We start from the raw sequence: 22,715 nt of genomic DNA on the forward strand, positions 1-22,715 counted from the left end.
TACCAAAGATTTTCTAAAAGTCTGAAAATTTTAGATCAATGACACTTTTTCATGTTTCATCAAAACTAATTGGTCATTTTAGAACAAGAGAAAATTTATAAAATATTACTTCGATGTAAATCAGATGTTATAAGTTATATTAGACTTACATTTGATAGATATAAAGAGATGTGGTATGAGTGCCAATGAAATAACTCTCATTCCAAGTCATAATTGAAAAATGTACTAATTACTACTTTAATACTTGTTTACCTCATTTTCCAATCCCATTGGCTTTGCATAACAAAAACTTATTAAAGTTTACATAGTTTTTAATTTGCTTTGAATTCTGGACATGTTTATGAGGTTTGATCCTCGATAAACTACTATTTCAACTATTTTACATAGAACATACATGTAAATTTACGCTTTGAAAGCCCATCAACGAAACTTTACCCGTCTGGAAATATTAATATAAAGTGTTGAATGACTTGCTTTATTAATATAGAAAGGAAAGTTAATTAATATAATCGTTTTAATTTTTGCGTTATTTTTTTCTTCTATATTTGTTGCATTAAGAAGCTGTTATTTCTGGCGCCAGTGTTTTTTTTCTTCTTTTTTAAGCATTGCATTGTTTTAAATATTGAAGTTTTAAGATAGCATCTGTTGCCATTTGAGTGTTGGCAGGGTCTGTGATAAATAATTTAGACAATTTGAGGTTGTTATGGTAAATAAACAATCTGCTTTTAACTTTAAGTACGCGTTAGGCCAGTACCATCTATATTTCATTTTAAAAGGAAGTTTTTCTTGACACGTAATTTAATGTAAGTCGATAAAACATTTTTGTTGTCAAAATGTATTAGTCCTAGAGCTAAAATAGAATGCATCTATCCAGTCGGTCCGTTATTTTATATCCTACAGCGTTTGGTTTTGCCTGGTTTCATTGAAACTCTACCTTGTAGGCCTTACTTTAGAGTTTATGATTTACCTTGGGGTTTAGGATTTACCCTTAGAGCAGTGGCGGATCCAGAACTTTTTGTAAGGGGGCCCACTGACTGACCTAAGAGGGGGCCCGCTCCAGTCACGCTTCAGTGATTCCCTATATAACCAACCAAATCTTTCCCCTGAAAAGGAAGGGGCAGCCCGCAGCCCCTCCTCCCCCTGGGTCCGCCTATGTAGAGTTCGTAATAAATGGTAAATACTCAGATAATTCCATGCTCAGCATGAAAGCATCGGTTTTAGTTTTTTTCAAACAGATGCGTCATTCGGTAGGAATGCGGACGATATACATATATGCTAATTCCGATAAGGGTAGAGTGACGCGCTCTGCGAACATCAAAGAACTTTGCGACTACTCTTTATAGACGGCTAACTCACTTTGCCGAACCTTCCTATTAGATTCATTTTATATTTCTTATTGTCTTGAATACTAATGAAGTATTTCTCACTGGACGTTAAGCAACACAGACCATTAGTTTTTTTATCATGTCAACACAAAGTGATTTATTCCTGGCACGAAAGGAATGTAAGTATTGAAGCTCTTTTAACATTTGAAAACCTCTATGTACATTTAGTTATCATAATAGGCTTGGAGGTGGAGGAACCATTCTTTTTCTTTCCTTTTAAAATTCACTCAAAAATAATTACTAAATTATGTGTAAAATAACGCATAAAACATTTAGTTATACATTTTTTGCAAACTTTAGTGTTCTCCAAAAAGAGTATATGCAAACCTTTCACAATTGCAAGAAATAACACCTAAAAAAGAGCAGTTCCAAAAATTCAAAAAATTGAACATTCTTAGGTAAAAACTCACCATATTATATATAATCTAATATGTTTGCCTATAGTGGATCGCAGAAACGCCTTGTATTTTTTAAACGGAGTTCGATACTGGTCACTGAATGTAGCGTAATCTATATGACCAACGTACACGCGACCACAAAATCTAAATATCTCACGAAAATGTCAAAATTTAAATTCTCTATGACATTAAATCATGATTAAACACCATTATTAGAATTGTAAATAATTCTGAAAGAAGCATTTAAACATAAAATTGTAAAGCAAAACTACTGGCAAAATTATTGAAATGTGTCAAATAAGATAAATGTGTCTTAATCGCAAATCTAATCGATGATTCAAACAGAACGATTAATTAAGAACACATGTACTTGTATAAATTGTTTATAAAGACGTCTTCCTTTTTGGGTTTAGTCTAAAGCTAGAAATTAATTAGTATATGCATTGTTTACATATGAACATGCAGTCTTAATTGATCAGGTGATCATGGTGATGTCTTGTTTATGTAGGCCTAAAAATATCAACGATTTAGACTTTTGAAATGTCAAGAAATTGGTTTTCCCTCGATTTTTTCTTATTTTACACTAGTTTTTGCAAATTCTTACCCGATGATATAATAAACGATTCCTGGCTAATTGTTCCCTTTCACAAGACACAAACCATTGATGTAAATTTGGATTTATTTGTCAAAAATAAACCACTCAAGTCAACACACGTGCACCCACTTCATTATCAGTGTATGATGTCATGAATCAAAATCCCATTTCCATTTCCATAATCGATGGAAGGACGTTTTTTGAAATAAGACTTGATGTTACTATCCGTGTAAATGGAGGACAACTGCTCGGTCGTATGCCACACAATTAGAGGACGCTTATCAACGACCATCATTTAAATTAAAATGATATTTAAAGCTTATTTACTCTTTTATCTTTTTTGTCCCTTGTCTCTGAGAAAATCTCTCTGTAAAGTATGACACGACCAAAAACAAAGATGAATCAAAGAAACATGATATTTCTAAATACTTTATTTTTATTTATTTAATAGAATATGAACCAAGATATAAAAGATGGGTGAGATATCAGTTAATTACAGAGATTTGAAGATTCAAGATTAATGTTTAGAAATAGTGTGCATGTATATAATTCTGACATTTTATATTGTCGTCAGAAAACAAATTATTACAATGTACACGTGTAAATTGTTTATAACACGAGACAAAAAAAATCTAACCATAGTTTAAAGCATGAATTCAGTATTTAAATCGTGTTCTGAAATTAAAACTAAATATGCGTAAATATTGTCAATACATATAAGGTTGCATCATATATCAAAATTTTGTTGTTCTGTGTACATATTATTTTTCCACTGATCGAGATCACGAGACCACGACATTTTTTCATCATTTTTGAAAATCCTGTGACGTTACGCGCGATGTTCGTACCTCAGTATTGAATAAATTGACGTGTTCGGCAAGACACAGGTCTCATAATTGCAATTTTGTTATTTAATATAAATTTTTGTTGTACGCATTTTAAAAGATAATTAAAGGTTTTTCAAAACAAAAACGAAGAAAGTAATAAATTGTATAAACTATGTTTTAAGTTATATGCGACAAGCTTCATTTTATAAAACGGGATTTTTTAGGGTGTCCCGCGTTACATGTTTCGTTTATTGTAACAACTAAATCATGATTTTTATCTTAACCATTAAATATTTAAAAAAACAGATTTTTCTATTGTCTAGCAGAAATGTTTCTTCAGTCATTTACGCAATATTTTATGATGTTATTAAAATTCCATAGAAAAAATGTGTTCCATACAACTAAGGCATTTCTGTACGGTTTTGAGAGTTCAAAAAAAAAAATCTAAAATTGAAAAAGTTAGAATTTTCATTTCTACGTCAATGTTAATTTGCTTAATTTTTAAAATTTATATACAAATATCCTGAAAAATATAAAATGATGATTTATGGGCGAATTTTCAAAGGCTTACAATGTTGTCGCACTTCCATTTTCTGGCATAAAAACGAACTGACCTCAAATTTACGGCAATTTTTGGCTTATCCGTGCTCTGATAAAATCGAATTTCATGATTTTTCGAAATGTTATTTTTCTCAATTTTACAAAAATCTAAAATACCTCAATTTCCTATAAGTAATTTAAAATCACCGTCGATTTTTCGGAGTCTTACTAGAATATCGCACTTGCGTAAAAACGACGTTTCGGACTCAATTTTGACGTGAACGTTACAAACCATTTTTCTGATTATTCAAGATTTTGAAAACGGTTACAATATATATGACTTTTTTTATATTCTACCACACGCCGTTGAATTTTGTATTTAAAATATACTGTTTTGACCGAAACCCTGGCACATTTTAACCTAAACGATACGAAGTCTCATTATTGAAGGAAGCGAATATTCAGGTTTGTAGACACAACAAATCTTGATTCGGTTCAAAATTTTAAACCTACTCGTGGATACAAACTTCACATTAAGTTTTTACTCACAACCGGAAAAGCTAATATATATTTTATGTTATTCATGCGACGAATTTATAATTAAGAATTAAGACATGTGTACCAGTTAACAACACAATCGCATGGTAGCAATGAGTTCGTGCCTTTATATATTGATATTTGACCTGATGAAAAATATACAGATGAAGACGACAAAACTGACACTGAATATGCAATGACTGACTTTATAATTGCAGAGATAACTCTACTGTCCCTATTTATAAACAGATGAAGAAAATGCAAAGTGCTATTTATTTTGCGCATTTACTTGCCCTGAAACTCTAAGAAAAATTAAAGATGACGATTTCGCGGGGCGTTTCTTTTACAGAAAAAAAATCATTCATGGACAATACTTCGAAGCATATTTGAATTGATCCAAATACAATTGTCGTTTTAATTGATTAGACAAAAACCTAACAGCACGATACTACAAGAAATAGTCGTTATCATGTTATGACAGCAGGTCTGAGACCACAATTATTTCGTAGTGCATTTCTTTTAGAAGATAAATATATCAAAATATGGACAATTTTATGTTTAGGGCGTCTTGAAATCTTTTGACAGCTTCCGAAGTGCTAATTTTCAACCTTTTTTAGCTGGACCAAATCACTACTTTCCTTTAAAATTCTGAACCCAATTTTTTCTACACTGTAATTTCACCCCCTAACGCTAGGTATTAAGATATTAACAAACATAATGCCTACCCATGTTAAAATGAGCATAGAGCATGGCATGAATGAATTATTTCTTAATTAATCATTTGTCACGGCAACAACATAAACGTTAGTAAAGTTTAACTTTTTTAAAGATAAGCTTGTTTACTAAAAAGTCGCGACGTCGTGTAACACTTGTATGTACGAACATCGCGCGTAACGTCTGTATCATTTGATCCACCGTTGTTATTCCTTGTGTAATCTTTAATATCAAAATAATTTGAGTTATTTTTCTACGGAAGCGTATTAGGGACATAGAAAAAATAAAAGTAGTAGTGAGCTTTTTTTCCAAAGTCGAAATTTTAACTTTTCTTATCTTGAAATTTTGACTTTCTAAAATCTTGAAATTTCGACTTTTCAAAGAGTTGAAATTTTGACTTTTTTAGAATTCGAAATTTTGCCTTTATAAAAAGTCGAAATTTCGACTTAAACTCAAAATTTCGACTTTTTTAAAACTGGAAATTTCGGTTTTTTCTAAACTCGAAATTTCGACTTCTTTTTAACTCAAAATTTCGACTTGTTTTAAACTCAAAATTTCGAATTTTCCTAAGTATTTATACGTTTGCGATTACCACATTCACAGTCATTTATATCAGCAAGCGGAGAGCTATATACATCATAAACTTAATAAGCACATTTTAATAAACTAAACAATTTTAAAGAGGTTATTTTAGATAGAAAATCTTGTTCTTGCCGAAGAATAAATAAAATATGTTTCACGTTCAAATACATATTTCAAGTCTGGACTTCAGATATGTGTATCAAGACAACCCCGTTATTCCGATACACCCATATGCATGTTACGACATACTTTTATTCAACAGTTTGATATATAAAGACAAGGGTTAATAGTTGTGTCATAAGAATGTCAGCTTGTAGAGTTTAATCAATATTCCAAAAAAAAAGAACCATTTATTCATTTCAAAATTCCAAAACTAGAAAACCGAGCAGCTCATTTGTCGTCCTGAATATGCATGGCATTTTTGGCTACTTGATTTACCATTGTTTAAACAAGGCAAAGTCAGTGACTTGCTATTGGGAAACCAAACAGGCCTTTGAAACTGCGATGCTATATGTTCTCAGATATGAAGATTCTATGACAGTGTCGTGGGAACTAAAACATGGAACAAAACCTATTTCAAAATATAAATTGCCAAAATGTGTTGATGACGCTTTAATAATTTGCGTCCATGGCTACTCCTTCTAAAATTGTAATAACTGTGTTTGAATACTAACATCAAAGTTTTAAAAGAGATCAAAGTCGAAATTTCGATTGTAAAAAAAATTCGAAATTTTGAGTTTAAAAAAAGTCGAAATTTTGAATTTAAAATAAGTTGAAATTTCGAGTTTAAAATAAGTCGAAATTTTGAGTTTTATAAATGTCGAAATTTTGAGTTTAAAAAAGTCGAAATTTCGAGTTTAAGTGAAAATTTCGACTTTTTGTAAGTCGAAATTTCGAGTTTCAAAAAAGGCAATATTTCGACTTTTCAAAAAGTCGAAATTTCACGATTTTTGAAAGTCAAAATTTCAAGTTTATGTCAAAATTTCGGGATTTGAAAAATTTCGGGATTTGAAAAGTCAAAATTTCAAGTTAAAGTCAAAATTTCGAGATTTGAAAAGTCAAAATTTCGACTTTGAAAAAAAAGTTCACTGCCAAATTTTATTTTTTCTATGTCCCTAATACGCTTCCGTATTTTTCACCCTTTTCGATAAACCAAGACCAAATTTGCACCGCATACTAAATATCGTATACTGAAAACAAATTTGTTAGGAATTGTTTTGTTTACATAAATATCTTTTAAAAAAGCAATCTGGAGACAAAGCTGGTTCCAAACTTGTATTGCCACACATCAGGTCTTTGATAATTATGACTACATGTAGACCTGTTTGCACTTTCTAATTTTCACAACTTTAAGTAAATCTTTATCTTTATAAGATGTTTTTTTTTAAATTTACATGTATCTCTCCTAGCTAACAATTTAAAAGATCATAGATTAAGGATAGACATGCAGATGTTTTATGAATAAATTTCCAGGTTTGTAAAATTATTCTTGTTATCCTGATAATCTGTTTAAATTCTCGTGGTTTAAAATGAATAAGCCGTTTGTGGTATGCATGCACGTGTGGTGGGTAAAACAATTATTTAGTCATCTGGCCAAAGTCAAAGGTGAGCTATCACTTCTAGGTGTCCGTTGTTCGTAGACTTTTCAAAGGCCTTCCCGCCTTAAAGCCCAAGTCCCACTAGACCACGATCGCACCACGCTCACCGCGATCTAAGTTAAATTCAGATCGTGGTGAGGTCGTGGTATTTGCGGCATGAAAATGTAAATTTTCGTTGCTTTCACGATGCTACTACGTCCTCATTACGCTTCTACGACGATCCCGCTACGATTATAACACGTTCTCATCGCGCTTATTCTGCGACCTCACTACGCTTATCAAGATCTTTCTACGCTCATCACGTTCTCACTACGACCATACCACGAGTTATCCGATTGCAACACGATCTTACCACGATTCTACTGCGATTATAGCACGTTCTTACCACGATTACGCTACGTTCAAACCGCGGTCTTACTACGCTCTCAGCAATAACGTCAACATCGTGTTCTATATCAATACAGTATCATTCCTTCAGTTCTATTTCCGATTGATAGTCATACGTAGATTTAAAATACAGTCATGCCACCAAAATCTACTAGAACACGTGGGCGTGGTGTTAGGGTTGATGTAGAGGCAAATGGAGCTCAGCTGATAGTAACGAATCTTGATCAAGTAGAGATGTCGGACCGACCAATCCGACCTAATTTCAACCTATTGCTGGTCCATAAAGCTGAAATGACGATATTTTAGTGAACGATAGCAGATATGAAACAGATGTGTCAATAGATACAGGAAGATGTGGTATGAGTGCCAAAGAGACAACTCTCAATCCAAGTAATAATTTTTAAAAGTAACAGTTATAGGCCAAGATATGGCCTTCAACACGGAGCCTTGGCTTACACCGAACAGCAAGATATAAAAGGCCCCAAAAATTACTAGTGTAAAACCATTCAAACGGAAAAACCAACGGTCTAATCTATATGAAAAAAAGAAGCATGGTTGAGTCGTTAGAGAAAATGGACAAGAAGTCCCAGTTACATACAGACAAACAAAACCTGGAGAGAATTAATATATTTTATGGGAAAATGACAATGAGAATAATGGTCGTAGTATGAACGTAGTCAGGTCGTAAGAAGAGCGTGATGAGGACGGCAAGGGCGTGCTAGAATCGTACTATAGTCGTAGTGGAAGCGTAGTTTGGTCGCTGTGAGAACGTGATGATCGTAGTGAAGTCGTAATAACGTCGCATTGAGATCGTAGCGCAGTTTCTCCGAATAGAATCACGCTTTCGCTACGCTCTCACTACGATGGTACAGCGACCTTTGCGATCTTACTACGATCTTAGTGCGCTCTCACTACGCTTCTACTACGACCTGATTTCGCCACGATCGCACCACGATTGTTTTGAACATGTTCAAAGTTTGCCACGCTCATCACGATCTTGAAGACCTCACCCCAACCGTGATACGACCTTACTGCGATCTACACGATCGTACTACGATCATTAAAATTTGCATTTTTTTCACAGATCGTAGTGCGATCGTGGCCTAGTGGGACTGGGGTATTAGTGGTGACGATCAATACTGTCTTATCTGTTATGTGCGTCCGTTCGCCTGTTAGTCCGTCCAGTTAAATTTGTCATGGTTTAAGGCAGTTTACAATGAATTTGTGGCTGCATCATCTTGAGACTTAGTACACAAATATTCATTTTAAAATTTTACACACTTTATCGCGAGGTTATTGATGTGTTTTAAACCGAGTCGCTCATTCGCAAGACAGACTTGAAACTTAAAATGCAAAAATATGGGATGTGGTATATGATGTCAAGTCGACTTAATAATGAAAATATCAGTTTAAATTATCTTGCTATCTTGACAAGTCGATGTCACGTACATGCCACATCAAAACATCAAAAACAAATATATGGTTCTTCCAAACTACACCAAGACTTAAAATCTACTTTCAAGTGCCAAAAGACTGGTTTATCCCATTCTGGCCATCCAGGCAACTGGTCATCATTAAAATCACAAAAGAAGAGAAACTAGTCAAGCATGAAGTTTATTCGTTGCCGTTGATTCACATGATTCATGCCCTAGATGAAATGTCTATCATATTTGTTTTTCTTTTAATTTTTGTTATAAATTTACCCGTTAGTTTTCTCAGCAATCTAATTAAAATTAAATCTCTCACTCGCTCATTTTTTAATGCTTGGTCGCTGCGGGGGTTCTTTGATATGATGAATCTAGCCATGTATTTAGATTTTGGATATTGGAATACCACAAAGGGATGGTAAGAATTGTCTTTGGGAGTTATGGCTCAACCCGTTAAGGAATAAGGTACAAAAGAGGTGCAAAAAGGGTTTCCAGGTTAATGGACAAATACTTAAGTACAAAACATAATTTAAAAGCAGTGTAAGGTTGGTAATTGAAATTCATTTTAATAGCTCACCTAAACTGCTCTTAAATTATGTATATTGGAAATTTGCCAAAAAATTTGTTATTAATAAATTCCATTGGAAATTTGCCAAAACCTCTAGTTTAATGAACTTCATTGGAAATTTGCCAATATAAAATTTTGCATTGGAGTTATCTTTCTTTGTCCAGAATAGTAGTCAAATCAACTTAAATCATGACTGTGTGACATTTTATATTTATGATGTATTTATTGTTGAAAACTCCATTAGAAATTTGAATTGAGATCATTTTTGGAATAAGGGAAAGGGGGAGGCGAAAAAAAATTGGTGGGGTTCAATTTTTTTTATTTCAGTTTTCAGAAATGAAAAATAAAATTTCTTCAAATATCAAAGGATTAATATTCAACAGCATAGTGAATTACTCAAAAGGAAAAAAAAAAAAACATTTTAAGTTCATTAGACCACATGCATTCTGTGTCAGAAACCTATGCTGTGTCAACTATTTAATCACAATCCAAATTCAGAGCTGTATCCAGTTTGAATGTTGCGTCTATGCGGAGCATCTGGTTTTTATATGGAATCGTGAACTACCGTAGTCCACACTACAAACTGAGACCCATATACACTAGACTCGTGGTATTCATGTCATAAAAGTACATATAACTTAGCAGTCAAAGTTGAATTGGAATATATTTGAGGGAGAAAAAACGGATATAAATCGTATCCAGTCCGGATTCATGGGAGATAACTCTATTTAGAAATCTAGCAACACCTGTCAAATTTTCATTTGTACGTTATCATCTATCCATTTGAAACTGATGTACAGGAGAACCCTGATATTATCTCAATGGGGGATCCTGGTATCACTACTTTTATGAAAAATGTTCTTAGTAACTACTCGTCCATTAGAGGTAAATATAATGTTGTCTGTTATGAATGAAAGAACAGGTTGATTTAGTCCAAATAAATATGCCTCGCCAGACGTCATAATTATTTGGACTAAGGTTGATTATGATACTTGAGCGTTATTTGCTCTCAATAAACTTTAAGGCAGGTTCATCATAACAACGGACACATAAGGTTGTATTTACATGCCAAAAACTACTCTCTGAGTACAGACTTACCTCTCCAGTTGGAAAAGTTTTAATGCTTGGCATCCTTTTGTTAGAAAGAACCTTAAAGTTAAACTTTTGGTCCTTTATGTTTGTTTTTTCTGCACCAGGTAGGACAAGGTAACTGGTTTGAGCTCTCAAGTTCACAATCCCAAAGCATTGTCCCTTTGTACTCAGTGTGCATGTGGACTCCTCCCCTTTCCCCATAATATTTGAATTGTAGAATAGCTTTCATGGCTTCACATCAAGCAAAGGCTGTGAAATCCCCGGACAAATAGCGATAAGGTGTATACAACCCCATGATGGAGAGTGTTTCTATCTCTGATGGTTTCTGGTAATTACAATGTACTTGTCTACTTGATGATATATTGGAATTTGGAATAAAATCAAATCTCTGCATTACCAACACAACACTACAATGTATCTATACAAAATACAGTTCATATAAATGGAAAGTTTATGAACTACTTAAAACATTATAATACCAAATAAACATGGAATTTATAAAAAAAAAAAAAAAAAGAAAAGAAAAAGAAATTTTGTAAATTCCATAATAAAAAAAAATTCCAAGTTCAAATAATAGCCTGTTTTCTTCTCATGCACATAGATCTTGTACCTATATATATATGTAAACAAATTTGCTTATCGAATATCCAATCTGACACAAGACAAGACAACATTCACAGAATCATTCTTACAGACCTATATAGACCTCTAAACATGAAAGATTCATATATATATCAGTGGCGAATCCAGAACTTTTTGGCCGCACATAAACACATTTTTTTTTGTATCTGTAAATAATCAGTTCCAAACATGACCTTGCATTCCTGGAATCTAATATATCTGTTCTAAAGATATGAAAGATGTCATTATTAAAGTCTTTAAACATTGGAGTTATCTCTCTTTGTTCAGAATTTTAGCTGAATCAACTACAACCAATGTATAATGGACACTGCACTTTCAACTGATAAATTTAAGCAATCTTTACTCTTCAGTGCTTACAAGCACTTTGATTCATTATTATAAGGTTATCTTTAATAGCCAGTGTAAATATTTAGTGTAAAACCAAAATGTTTAGTTAAAAAACAGACATGACAGAAGAAAAAAGGACGTTACCTTGAAATTCTATTTGTATACAGCTGTACATTTTTTATGTATATATATATATGTTTGACTGTAAACAGAAATTATATCTTGCACATGCAGGGCATATATTAACATCAAATAAAAACTCAAATGGTTATAGTATACTTTATAAAATTTGTCTAATATATGTACATGTACAATCATGACAATTTATAATAATTTGTTTGCCATTGCTTTCTTGTATGCATGTCCTCATAAATTAAGTTATAAATTTAAGTTTTTTAGATGAAGCTTTTGGTCTTTTGGATGTTTGGTGAGTGGGATGTGTATTAACTTTTGAATTTAAAACAGTAGTCATGGTACAATGTAGTACAAAATGTAGTATACATGGTACATGGTGTATGTTTATGCAAATCCTTGATATGATTAAACATATGAAAAGATTAACAAGTATTATGTTTGACAGGAAAAGATAAAGACAGTGGCCATGCAAAATTTTGGGATGTGGTTGTCATAACAACAGCAGATGAAGATCAGAAAGAAATATTTGATGCTCAGCTGAAAGACAAACTAGACAGAAAGGAAGTGCCATTAAATCTACCTATTCATATCATATCAGATCCACCGGGGACTAAACTTGGTAATTAATTCAGATCATTATTAGTGCCACGCTCTTCACACGCTAAGAACACTGGCAACAACTCTTTGAGGGGTCTGTAGGTGACTTGTTGCAAGGCAAAATTTCTGTCCTTATCCAATAAACCCTCGTTTTCGAGTGGCAGTCAAACTTCTCTGACCATCATTCTGGATGGCTTCTTATTACAAGACCTACCTATTCTATTTATTGCTGACTTTTCTCGTCCTGAACATGCATGAAATATTTGTTATATATATATGTTAAGCAACCAACAATCAATCAATCAGATCATTATTCATTATAACAAGGTCAATACCATGTCTCGACCTATGTCACTACATGCAATTGATTGAGGAAGATCTTCTAAATATTCCCTTTCATTGAATTCAAGAAAATTCTTTGTACGAGTAAATTTCAAAATATCGACTAAAAGGTAGTGACCAATAATAACTGGCTGGCAGGTATTAAAATTGCTAAGGCAGCAAACATTGTATTTTATGGGGGGGGCTATGGTTGCGAAAAAAATAGATTGTTTTTCGCCGCAGGCGAAAAAAAAAGTTTGTCCAGAAAAAAAATCCATAGATCCCCCAGAAAATCAAATGGTTGCTGCCTTATAACATGCCACAACTCAACATTATCAAACTGTAAGTAAAACATTAAATCAATCTCATGCATAAATGGCAAGAAAAGCTTGACAAAACATTTCTACAAATATCTGTGGGACCTGCCTTTGGCTGTTGCCTGCTATTCATGCTTTTTGATTGGGTTATTGTCTCTTTGACATATTACTCATTTCCATTCTCAATTTTATTTGGGAAATTTGTCTTTTGTTTTTGAATATAATATAAAGTAAACCGTGCAGAAGTTTTTGTTTACAGACTTAGCCTAATTGAATAAGGAATCAGAATCAAGACTTGTAACAGTCAATAAAACTGTCATAGTTATTGTATGTTCATGTTGTAATACATATCTATCATTATAACATTTACAGGGGCGGATCCAGCCATTTTAAAAAGGGGGGTTCCTAACCCAGGACAAAGGGGGGGTTCCAATTACATGTCCCCATTCAAATGCATTGATCGTCCAAAAAAAGGGGGGTTCCAACCCCCGGAACCCCCCCTCTGGATCCGCGCCTGATTTACTACATGCATGACATGCCACATTAGACTTCTAATTAATTGTTACTGTGACATTGAATTGCTTTTGTTATATATTTTAAAATTGTAAACCCCTCAGTTATGTCTGTCAAAGAGAGACTAGATATATACCAATGGGATATATATTCAAACTCATATGTCAAAAACAAACAATGACATGACAAAAAACGATTTAAGACATTGGACAGACAAGAAAAGAGTAAATTAAAAAAACTTTAGACTGAGCAACAGGAACCCCTGGCACCAAAAACCAAAGGTGATCTTCAGTGCTCAGGATTGGTAATCAGTTCCTGCTCCAGATATGGCACCCATCCTGTAATTGTGAATGGAATCTTGACGTTTCGTCCCTGAGGGTATCACCAGCCCAGTAGTGTAGTCAACACTTCGGTGTTGACTATCAATATCAATGCATATCAATAACGTAGTCATTTTTATAAATTTCCTGTTTACAAAATTTGAATTTTTTCGAAAACACTAAAGATTTCTTATTCCAGGCATATATAACCTTAGTCATATTTGGCACAACTTTTTGGAATTTTGGATCCTCAATGCTCTTCAACTTTGTTCTTGTTTGGCTGTATAAATATTTTGATATGAGCGTCACTGATGAGTCTTGTGTTGACAAACGCACATTTAGCGTACTAAATTATAATCCTGGTACCTTTGATAACTATTGCTACAATTGTTGTGTTATTTTTTAATTTCCAGTTTAATTTTAGGAAATGGTGGTTCTACTTTGACTGCTTTGGACTTTCTACACACGGAATATGGTGATGGTTTGTATGACTATAGGGTGTTACTATTACATGCTGGAGGACAGAGTAAAAGGATGCCTAGTGCTAGCATTCTGGGTAAAATATTTTCTGCAATACCCACTGGGAACCCTTTATACCAGATGTTAGACTTCAAACTAGCTATGTATTGGCCATTTTTACCTAGGATGCCCGCTGGAGTATTTCTGTCATGTGCAGATGATTTTTTGGTTTATAACCTTGGTGATGAAACATTGCCATGGAAATTTGAAGAAACTGGGTTTACAGCTTTAGCTCACCCCTCATCTATTCAGATTGGTACTCAGCATGGTGTGTATGTTTTGGAGAACCCTGAAAATATCGACACATCCAAACATATCTTGAACCAGAAATGTATAGAAGTATTACAGAAGCCATCTGAGACTGTTATGTACAAAAAAGATGCTGTCATAAAAGATAAAACCTTAAAATTCCCAGGTGACATAAAAGTTAAAGGGCATGTTGCTTACACGGACAGTTCATTTTTCTTTGGAATGGATGTCTCTAAGAAACTAATTGGGTTTTACCAAGAAAATTCTCCAATTACTTGCGAAATTGATGCCTATGGTGATTTCCTTCAGGCTCTTGGACCAAATGCTACCATTGATTACACGTCCCATATCCCTAATGTCAGCAATCCAACAAAAAGTCTGATACCAACCAGAGAAAAAATCTTCAACTTACTCAAAGGGACTAACATCTCACTTCTATTGATGAACTCCTCTAGGTTTATACATATTGGAACTACTCAAGAATTTTCTCAACATTTTTGTTTCGACAAACAGTTCCAAGAAGAAGTAGGCTTAGAAATGGATGTCTTCAATAATTGGGTAGAAAATAGAGAGAGTAAAGATTGCTCAAAGAAGATGAAATTTTCTGATGTCAACCAAGGTTGTGTAATGCATTCTTGTTTAACCTCAGATTCAACTGTATCACCTGGTACGGTTGTTGAATATTTCCATGCCGATATACCTGTTAACATTGGTCAAAATTCTATAATTAGTAACTGTGCCTTATTGACTTCTGAGGTGAGTGAGAGCCTAAATCATTGTGATATCCCTCACGATGTATTTTTACACACTGTGCCTGTATTTCACAATGGTTCCACAATGTATGTCACAATCTTCTTCCATGTAAAAGATAATCTCAAAAAGCAAGCACCTGCTAAGGATCTGATCTTTCTACAGAGGACTCTTGATGATGTTTTATCTATATGTAAACTGGACATACAAAAATTAGCAAACAAAGGCAGCGGCGATGAAGATAATTCAGGAAAATTAAGTCTTTGGACAGCCCCAATATATCCTCTTGAGAATTCAATGTCAAAATCTTTTGTATTATCAATGAAAACCATTACGAAAATAAGAACTGAGAATAAGTCTGATCTGAATCTCAATAATTATCCATTAGTTTCCATTGCTGAAATATTGAAAATAAAAGATTTCAAAACTATGTTAAGTTTCAGAAGCAAATTGAATAAAACTATATGTGAAAACCAAAAAGGTTTTTAATTGTGTAACTGTAAGGGGAAACAACTTTTTATTATTATTAAATTATTAAATTATTATATATTCAGAGGTACTTTTTAATAAATTTGGTGCTACATAGAATTGTCTGTATTATTGAATCTCATTTTGAAAGGAAACAGTTTTGTTTTAATTAATTTCATTATTTACTGGTGTAGTTTCCAATAGGCTTTAGGATGCAGATTGTATTCATGAAGTACCAATGGAATTTTGCTAATACAAATATTTTTGAACATTTTAGTTGTTCCAAAGAGTACAATGTATCTACATGTATTTTATATTTTGTTATAGAAAGCTTAAGAAATCATAAAAAGTACTGTTATTTCAGAAATTATTTGAGAAGGGACAAATAATGCCAGGTTTATCATTGCAAGTTCAACGAATAATGCAACCAAAGTAATGATATAAATAGCAATTTTTTTTTTGCAATACCTATTCTGTCAAAATTTTTGTAATACTAAAACCATTACAAAAGTTTTTGAATTTTTAGTATGTCACCATGACATGTATGTAGCCCTTCTGGTCTTCTTTGGCCCATTTAATTGTGCAAACACTTATAACTTCAACTTGATACATGTAGGTAAAATGTATCCCCTCCATGAAATTCAAGATATAGAGATTGCTTTTTCAGTGATAGTTTCAACAATTGTTGTGTTTTCTGCTTAAGTTTGTTTGATAGGAACTGTTTGTGATAGATCATTGATATTTTGTATGAAGATGCATTACTATCAGTACATGTCAGTTTGATAACAATCTTGAGGCCCTACCTCTTAGGCCATGGTCACAAGACTAAATAATTTTTAAATGTTTTTAAGTTTTCTGCTTTCTAAGACAACTTTCCCTCAGAGATCAAATAATCAAGAAATTAACTAACAAAGTTCACCATACAGCCTCCAACAATGAGTGAAACCCATACAGCATAGTAAGCCATAACGGGCTCTCAATTGACAAATCGAGGGAAAAATCAAATGAGAAAACAAACGGCCTGATTTATTGTATTATAAAACCATGAACAAAACACAAATATCATATACTATAATAAACGACAACCACTGTCTCTAAACTAAAGTATCAATCAGTACACATCCAACATCCAATGGGTTTAGTGTAAAGACCTCATTTACAGTCAAAGAAAAACTGACTGTGTGTGAATGCAAAAATACAGGTACATGTATTAAATATTAGTTAGTTTATACTAATTATTGGCTACTTGTATGAACTTTTAGTGCTTTTGCATATTATTGCAAATATAAAAATATGTATAGGTGGAACAGTATTGCCGTCACTTACTGTCACATTCCAAATGTAGGCCTAAGTTTAGAATGATAATGTATGTATTCTAAGAAGATTTATTTTAATTCAGTGTGTACAATACAAATAGTCATAAACATCAGCTCTTCTCGGCAGTTGAACGACATACTAATGTAGATGAGCATGAAATAAGTTAATAAAAGCAAGTATGACGCGCTATAATTGTATAGGATGTCGTTGTAAGCAAATGTTATAACAAACGCAATACAAATTGATGACGTCGCTAGTTATATTGATTGATTGTTGGTTGTTAATGTCCAGTGGCAAATATGTCCTGCATGTTCAGAACGATTCAGCTATATATAATATGGTAACTACTGTGAATATAAACTAAGCATGATTTAAACCTGATAAATTAACATGATGTTAAACGTTAGCCCTATGACGGGTACGGTATAAGAGGGGGGAAAGGGGGTCCCAATAACAGCAAGGCAGCAAATTGATTTGGCTCATAACAGATAACAAGGAATTAAAATGGACAAAAACAGATAACAGTAAATGAAATATTAAAATAATTCGGTCTTTGACAAATCAGTATTTCTTATTACGGATTTAATCCTTTGTAATTCATTCCATTTTTTATGACTATGTTTTTAGTATTAATTTATGTATCTAGAATGTGTTTAAATTACTACTCAATATATTATAATATTTTTATACGCTCGTTTACGGAACGTATTATGGTATACTGTTGTCCGTCTGTTGTCAACATGTCGGACATTAACTCAAAAACTCTTTAACCATTTGCATTAAACTTTGGGAAATTGTTTATATCTATTGACGTGAGCTCCCTTTTTGGGTTTTTTTTTTTATAAATTTTAGATTTTAAGTTTCTGGGTAATGGGTTTTTATTCAATAAAATTGGTGTTTTTTTTCAGTTTTCTGATAATATCTCAAAAATGCTTTCACAAAGCAAGGAAATTTGGTGATTGTTTATATCTATTAACATGAAATCACTTTCAATTTTTTATAAATTTTAGATTTTACGTTTTCGAGTTAACGGGTTTTATTAATTAAAAAGGGGTGATTTTCCAGTTTTCAGACATTAACACAAAAATGTTTTCAGCAGTTCTCATGAAACGTTGGTGTATTGTTTATATATATTGACTGAAGCTCCCTTTGTTGCTAATAAAAAAAGTGACCTAAAAGAGTTTGAATATTCTGACTTTTTCTAAATGACCATTTAATGAGGTGAGTGAATTTTTCTTAATAAGACTATGAGGCAAAGTGGTATAGGGTAGACAAATCAAAAGCACCAATTATAAGCATGCAATTTATCAAGTACTTCGAACGAATTTTGACACTCTAAAAGCAATTTATTCCACTATTATCAAAGGCCTTATTTGAACATTTATCAGCTGAGGTTTTTGATTGAACCAAGTGTACTAGCAAGTAGAATACATAGTTTGGAAACAATGGCTTGAAACGAAATAAATCTTTGTTTGTAATGAGTTATGTGCAGCTTCGGACCCAAGTACATGGTTGGAACTTTCATTGTACAATGCATTTGGTTCTGCTTTGAAAAGAATCTTAGAGCTGAGTCTATGTACCATATTATATAAAAGGTTAAGTGGTTGTTAGGACCTAGTCCTTAATTGAGATCCTTGTCAGATATTCCTGGCCATATGTTTTCCTTTTTGTCATATTAAGAATTGTTTTAATTTAATATTTTCGTACGGAAAACAAGGAACATTATTCTCATACAAAATATTAAGATAATTCTAAATACACATTCATAAAAAAATGGAATTTATTACAAAGGATAATCATAAGATTTACTTGAATGGTCCTGGACCTCACTTCTGTGATGGGTATATGTTAATGGAATCCTTCTCTGAATACGGGACAAACATATTAGTAGTGGTAGACCCCAATGCCCAATGATCTTCAATTTATTCCGAATATTGACTGTCAAAAAAAATGCTAACATTCCAATTTTCAATAACAGTTAACAGCAAATACATTATCACGATAACAGATAACAAAAAAACTAAAAGCCCAATAACAGCTAACAAAGAATAAGACAATAACAGCTAACAGCAAATATATTTACATAACAAAGAATTAAATTGCCCCATAACAGCATAACAGTTAAACCCCTTGCCCCCTCGTATAACCTAGACTGGTAAAAAAAAGTCTGAAGAAGAATCTGAGCCAACTTTGTATTGGCCGTCAGTTCAGTCACATATCTTTAAAGTATTTTTAAATTACTGTTATATTTTTTCTGTCTAAAATCATCAGGTATAAATCTTTCTATAGATTTAAGACTTAAATCATCAGGTAGATCTTTCTATATAGTTAAGACAGCAGCTACATGTATTTTTAAAATGTATAAACTAGCTGCTTATGCAGCCTCTTTATAGATCACAGAAGTTACAAAGATAGTACTTGAACTTTGAAACAATACGAAATAATTCTTTTAATCTGTGTTACTTTTACAAGAGATGTAGAAAGAGCTTGTTCTGTGGTCTATGTACTTGTCTTTTCGTCTTCTTCTTCTGATATACAGTTACAGCTTCATTATTATTGAAGATTACGAACTGTTGCATGCGCGGAGTATATGATTAAAAAATATGAACAAAAATTTATCTTTAACTTAGTAGAATACTTGGTGATATTTACATGAAAGAAAACAACAAGTGATTAAAAAATATGTACATTGTTATTTATAGAATTAAATTATGTTGTGGAGAACAGTTGGTGTCAACTGATCTCTGTAAATTTCAATGGATTGACTTGCTACCACAACTTGTGGCAACATGTTCCATTGAATGATTGTTTGCGGAAAGAATGACCATTTGTAGCTGTCTTTAGAGGTGGATATTTGCCGAAAGGTTTGAGTATGTAATTTTCTTCTTCTAGTATCTGATGGTATGAGGACTAGTGATGGGATTGCAATGAGTCCATGGATGACCTTGTAGAACATGATAAGTCTGGTTTTGAGGCGGCGCTCACTGAGTGAGGGCCATTGTAGTTCGTTTAACATGGATGTAACGCTACTGGTGTTGTGGTAATTGTTACATACATATCGGTCCGCACGCCTCTGTACCATTTCTAGCTTATTTTTATAATCTGCTGTGTGTGGATCCCATAGACTACAGGCATATTCGAGTTTTGGTCTCACTATTGATTGGTAAGCACGGGATTTGATACTGGAGTTAGAAAATTTTAAGTTTCGCCTAAGAAAGCTAAGAGATTGATTTGCATTTGATACGATGTTGTTGTAGTGAATGTTCCATTTTAAGTTAGACTGTAGGGTTACGCCAAGATATTTTGCAGATGTTACTAGTTCTAAAGTATGGTTATGAAGGATGTAATCGTGTTAAATGGTTGTTTTTTTTGTGTGATGGTTAAGATAGTGCATTTTCCAGGATGGAAGGCCATGAGCCAATCAGCCTCCCATTTCGCTGCTGCGTTAAGATCTTTTTGTAAATTTGTGCAGTCTTGTTGACATGTTATTTCTCGGTATATAATACTGTCATCAGCGAAGAGTCGTAGTTTGCTGTGTTCCAGGTATTCTGGAAAATCATTAATGTATATTAAAAAGAGTATAGGCCCAAGGACAGTTCCTTGGGGGACACCTGATGTTACTGGTGCTGTATTTGATGTTATTCCATCTATTACCACTGTTTGCGTACGGTCTGATAGGAAAGCCTGAATCCATTTTAGAGTGCTACCTCGAATGCCATAGTATTTTAGTTTATAGAGTAGACGTTTGTGGGGAACCTTATCAAAGGCCTTGGCAAAATCCATAATAATGAGGTCTGTTTGTATATTTTTGCTGTTGTTGTTATGAAGTTCTTGTATAAATTGAATTAGTTGTGATTCGCATGATCTGGATTTTCGGAAACCATGTTGGAGGTCGTAAAGAATGTTATTTGCCTCTAAATAGTTCATGATGTTACTTGTCACTATATGTTCCATCAACTTACAACAAATACAAGTGAGTGAAATTGGTCTATAATTTTCAGCCTTGTATCGTTCACCCTTTTTAAATGCTGGTGCAACAATTGCATGTTTCCAGTCTTTTGGTGTTTTTCCCGATTCCAGAGATTTGGTAAATATGGTGGTAAGTATGGGTGCTATTTGTGCTTTTAGTTCTTTTAATACACGTCCACTGATGTTATCTGGACCACTTGCTTTGTGTGGATTTAGTTTATGTAGCAATTTTTCGATACCTGTTGTAGTGATGTTTATATCTGGCATTTTTGTGTATGGGCTTGGACCCTTATCAGGAATATTAGATGGTGGTTCCTTAGTAAATACTGACTGAAATTGTTGGTTAAGAATGTCTGCTTTTTCAGTAGTGTCTGTAACAAGTACACCTTCTTTTTTCAGAGGTGCAATTCCTGTATTATCATTTCTAGTGCTTTTGATGAACTGAAATAGCTTTTTTGGTTTTGTGTTTGTGGACTGATGTTGGTCCGGTTCATTGATTGGTAAATCACAAATAATTTGTTCTATGTAGTTCCAGTATGCCTTCCTTTGTTCTTTTTGAACTGTTTGTTTTAGTTTCTTGTATTTGGAAGGATTTTTATTTCTGTTTTTATAACACTTATTTTTCTTGTTAATGAGTTTCCTAAGGTTGTTGTTTATCCATGGTAGTCTATGCTTGTATGTGAGCATTTTTTTAGGTACATTTGACTCTATTGATTTGAGAAGATCGTTTTTGAAGGTGTTCCATAGTGTATCTGCATCACTCGAGTCATATATATTATTGATGGTATTAAGTGTTGTAGTAAGATCATTTTTTATGTTGTTCCAGTTTGCCTCTTTATATTTAAGTATTTTTCTTGGTGTTTCTCTTACTCTTTTAAGCCAGGTGTCCATTTCTACATAAACTATATCGTGATCCGCTGAGCCAATAGGTGGTAAAGTGTTGAGTTTGTTTATGCTAGTTGGATTGTTTACAAGAATGAGATCTAATATTCTGTCTTTACGTGTTGGTTTGTCTGTGGCTTGGTGCAAGTTATGATTTGATATTATGTCTAGTAACAGCTGATGTTGTTTAGCATCTGGTTTGCCTAAGGTGAATGCTGGTATTGACCAGTCTATTTGTCCAAGATTAAAGTCCCCTCCTAACCATATATTTGTGGTTGTTGTATTATCTAGTCTATTTAAGGAGATGTTGAGTTGTTCCAGAGATGTACCTTTATCTGATGGGGGTCTATAGTAACTACCAACACAGATCTTTTTTGTGCCAGAGATGTTTATTTCTGCCCATACTATTTCACAATCTGTTTTTAGTTCTACAATTTCAGAACTAATAAACTCTTTGGTGATAGCTATTAGAACACCACCATGGCTTTGATTTTTGTTGTTTGTTGGTCTATCATTTCTGTATACATTGTACAAGTTGCTAGGAAAAAAGTCAGTTGATGGTATTGACTTGTCTAGCCATGTCTCTGTATCAATGATAATGTCTGGTTTACATGAATTGATTATTTCAAGTAGATCAGGTTTTTTATTGCAAAGTGATTGGAAATTTACATTGATTACTCGTATTGGTTTTCTTATTTTGGATTTTTGCTTTTTCTGTTGTGAACCCTTGTTGTTTTTA

The 22,715-nt window shown here is 33.1% G+C and overlaps 2 protein-coding genes and 1 long non-coding RNA gene across 4 annotated transcripts in view; 2 read left to right on the top strand and 1 right to left on the bottom strand.

Annotated features, from left to right (window-relative positions):
• The window catches only part of LOC139484798 (protein jagged-1a-like), a 36,842-nt gene extending 34,206 nt beyond the window's left edge, over positions 1 to 2,636 (bottom strand). The window contains exon 1 of the mRNA XM_071268766.1: positions 2,388 to 2,636. The gene's annotated coding sequence lies outside the window, so the exon portion shown is untranslated. The remainder of the gene's footprint in view (positions 1 to 2,387) is intronic.
• The window catches only part of LOC139484823 (uncharacterized), a 452,262-nt gene that overhangs the window by 410,143 nt on the left and 19,404 nt on the right, over positions 1 to 22,715 (top strand). The window lies entirely within an intron of this gene.
• LOC139484799 (fucose-1-phosphate guanylyltransferase-like) lies at positions 10,270 to 15,923 on the top strand. 2 transcript variants are annotated; one of them, XM_071268769.1, is made up of 3 exons: positions 10,270 to 10,443; positions 12,200 to 12,373; positions 14,247 to 15,923. In XM_071268769.1, exons 1-3 carry the CDS (start codon positions 10,380 to 10,382, stop codon positions 15,827 to 15,829), a joined length of 1,821 nt encoding a protein of 606 aa, XP_071124870.1. In that variant the 5' UTR covers positions 10,270 to 10,379; the 3' UTR covers positions 15,830 to 15,923. The 2 variants fall into 2 exon arrangements, with proteins under 2 accessions (XP_071124870.1, XP_071124871.1); XM_071268770.1 differs by having other exon boundaries at positions 10,295 to 10,321.

This window comes from Mytilus edulis, chromosome 8 (assembly GCF_963676685.1).
Source record: "Mytilus edulis chromosome 8, xbMytEdul2.2, whole genome shotgun sequence".
In the NCBI taxonomy this organism is placed as follows: Eukaryota; Metazoa; Mollusca; class Bivalvia; order Mytilida; family Mytilidae; genus Mytilus; species Mytilus edulis.

Bases quoted from the DNA above. Each gene is read 5' to 3' on its own strand.
- LOC139484799 (XM_071268769.1), top strand. From the start codon at position 10,380: ATGGGGGATCCTGGTATCACTACTTTTATGAAAAATGTTCTTAGTAAC. The intron at 10,444-12,199 runs GTAAATATAATG...TATGTTTGACAG, and splicing joins TAACTACTCGTCCATTAGAG to GAAAAGATAAAGACAGTGGC. The intron at 12,374-14,246 runs GTAATTAATTCA...GTTTAATTTTAG, and splicing joins TCCACCGGGGACTAAACTTG to GAAATGGTGGTTCTACTTTG.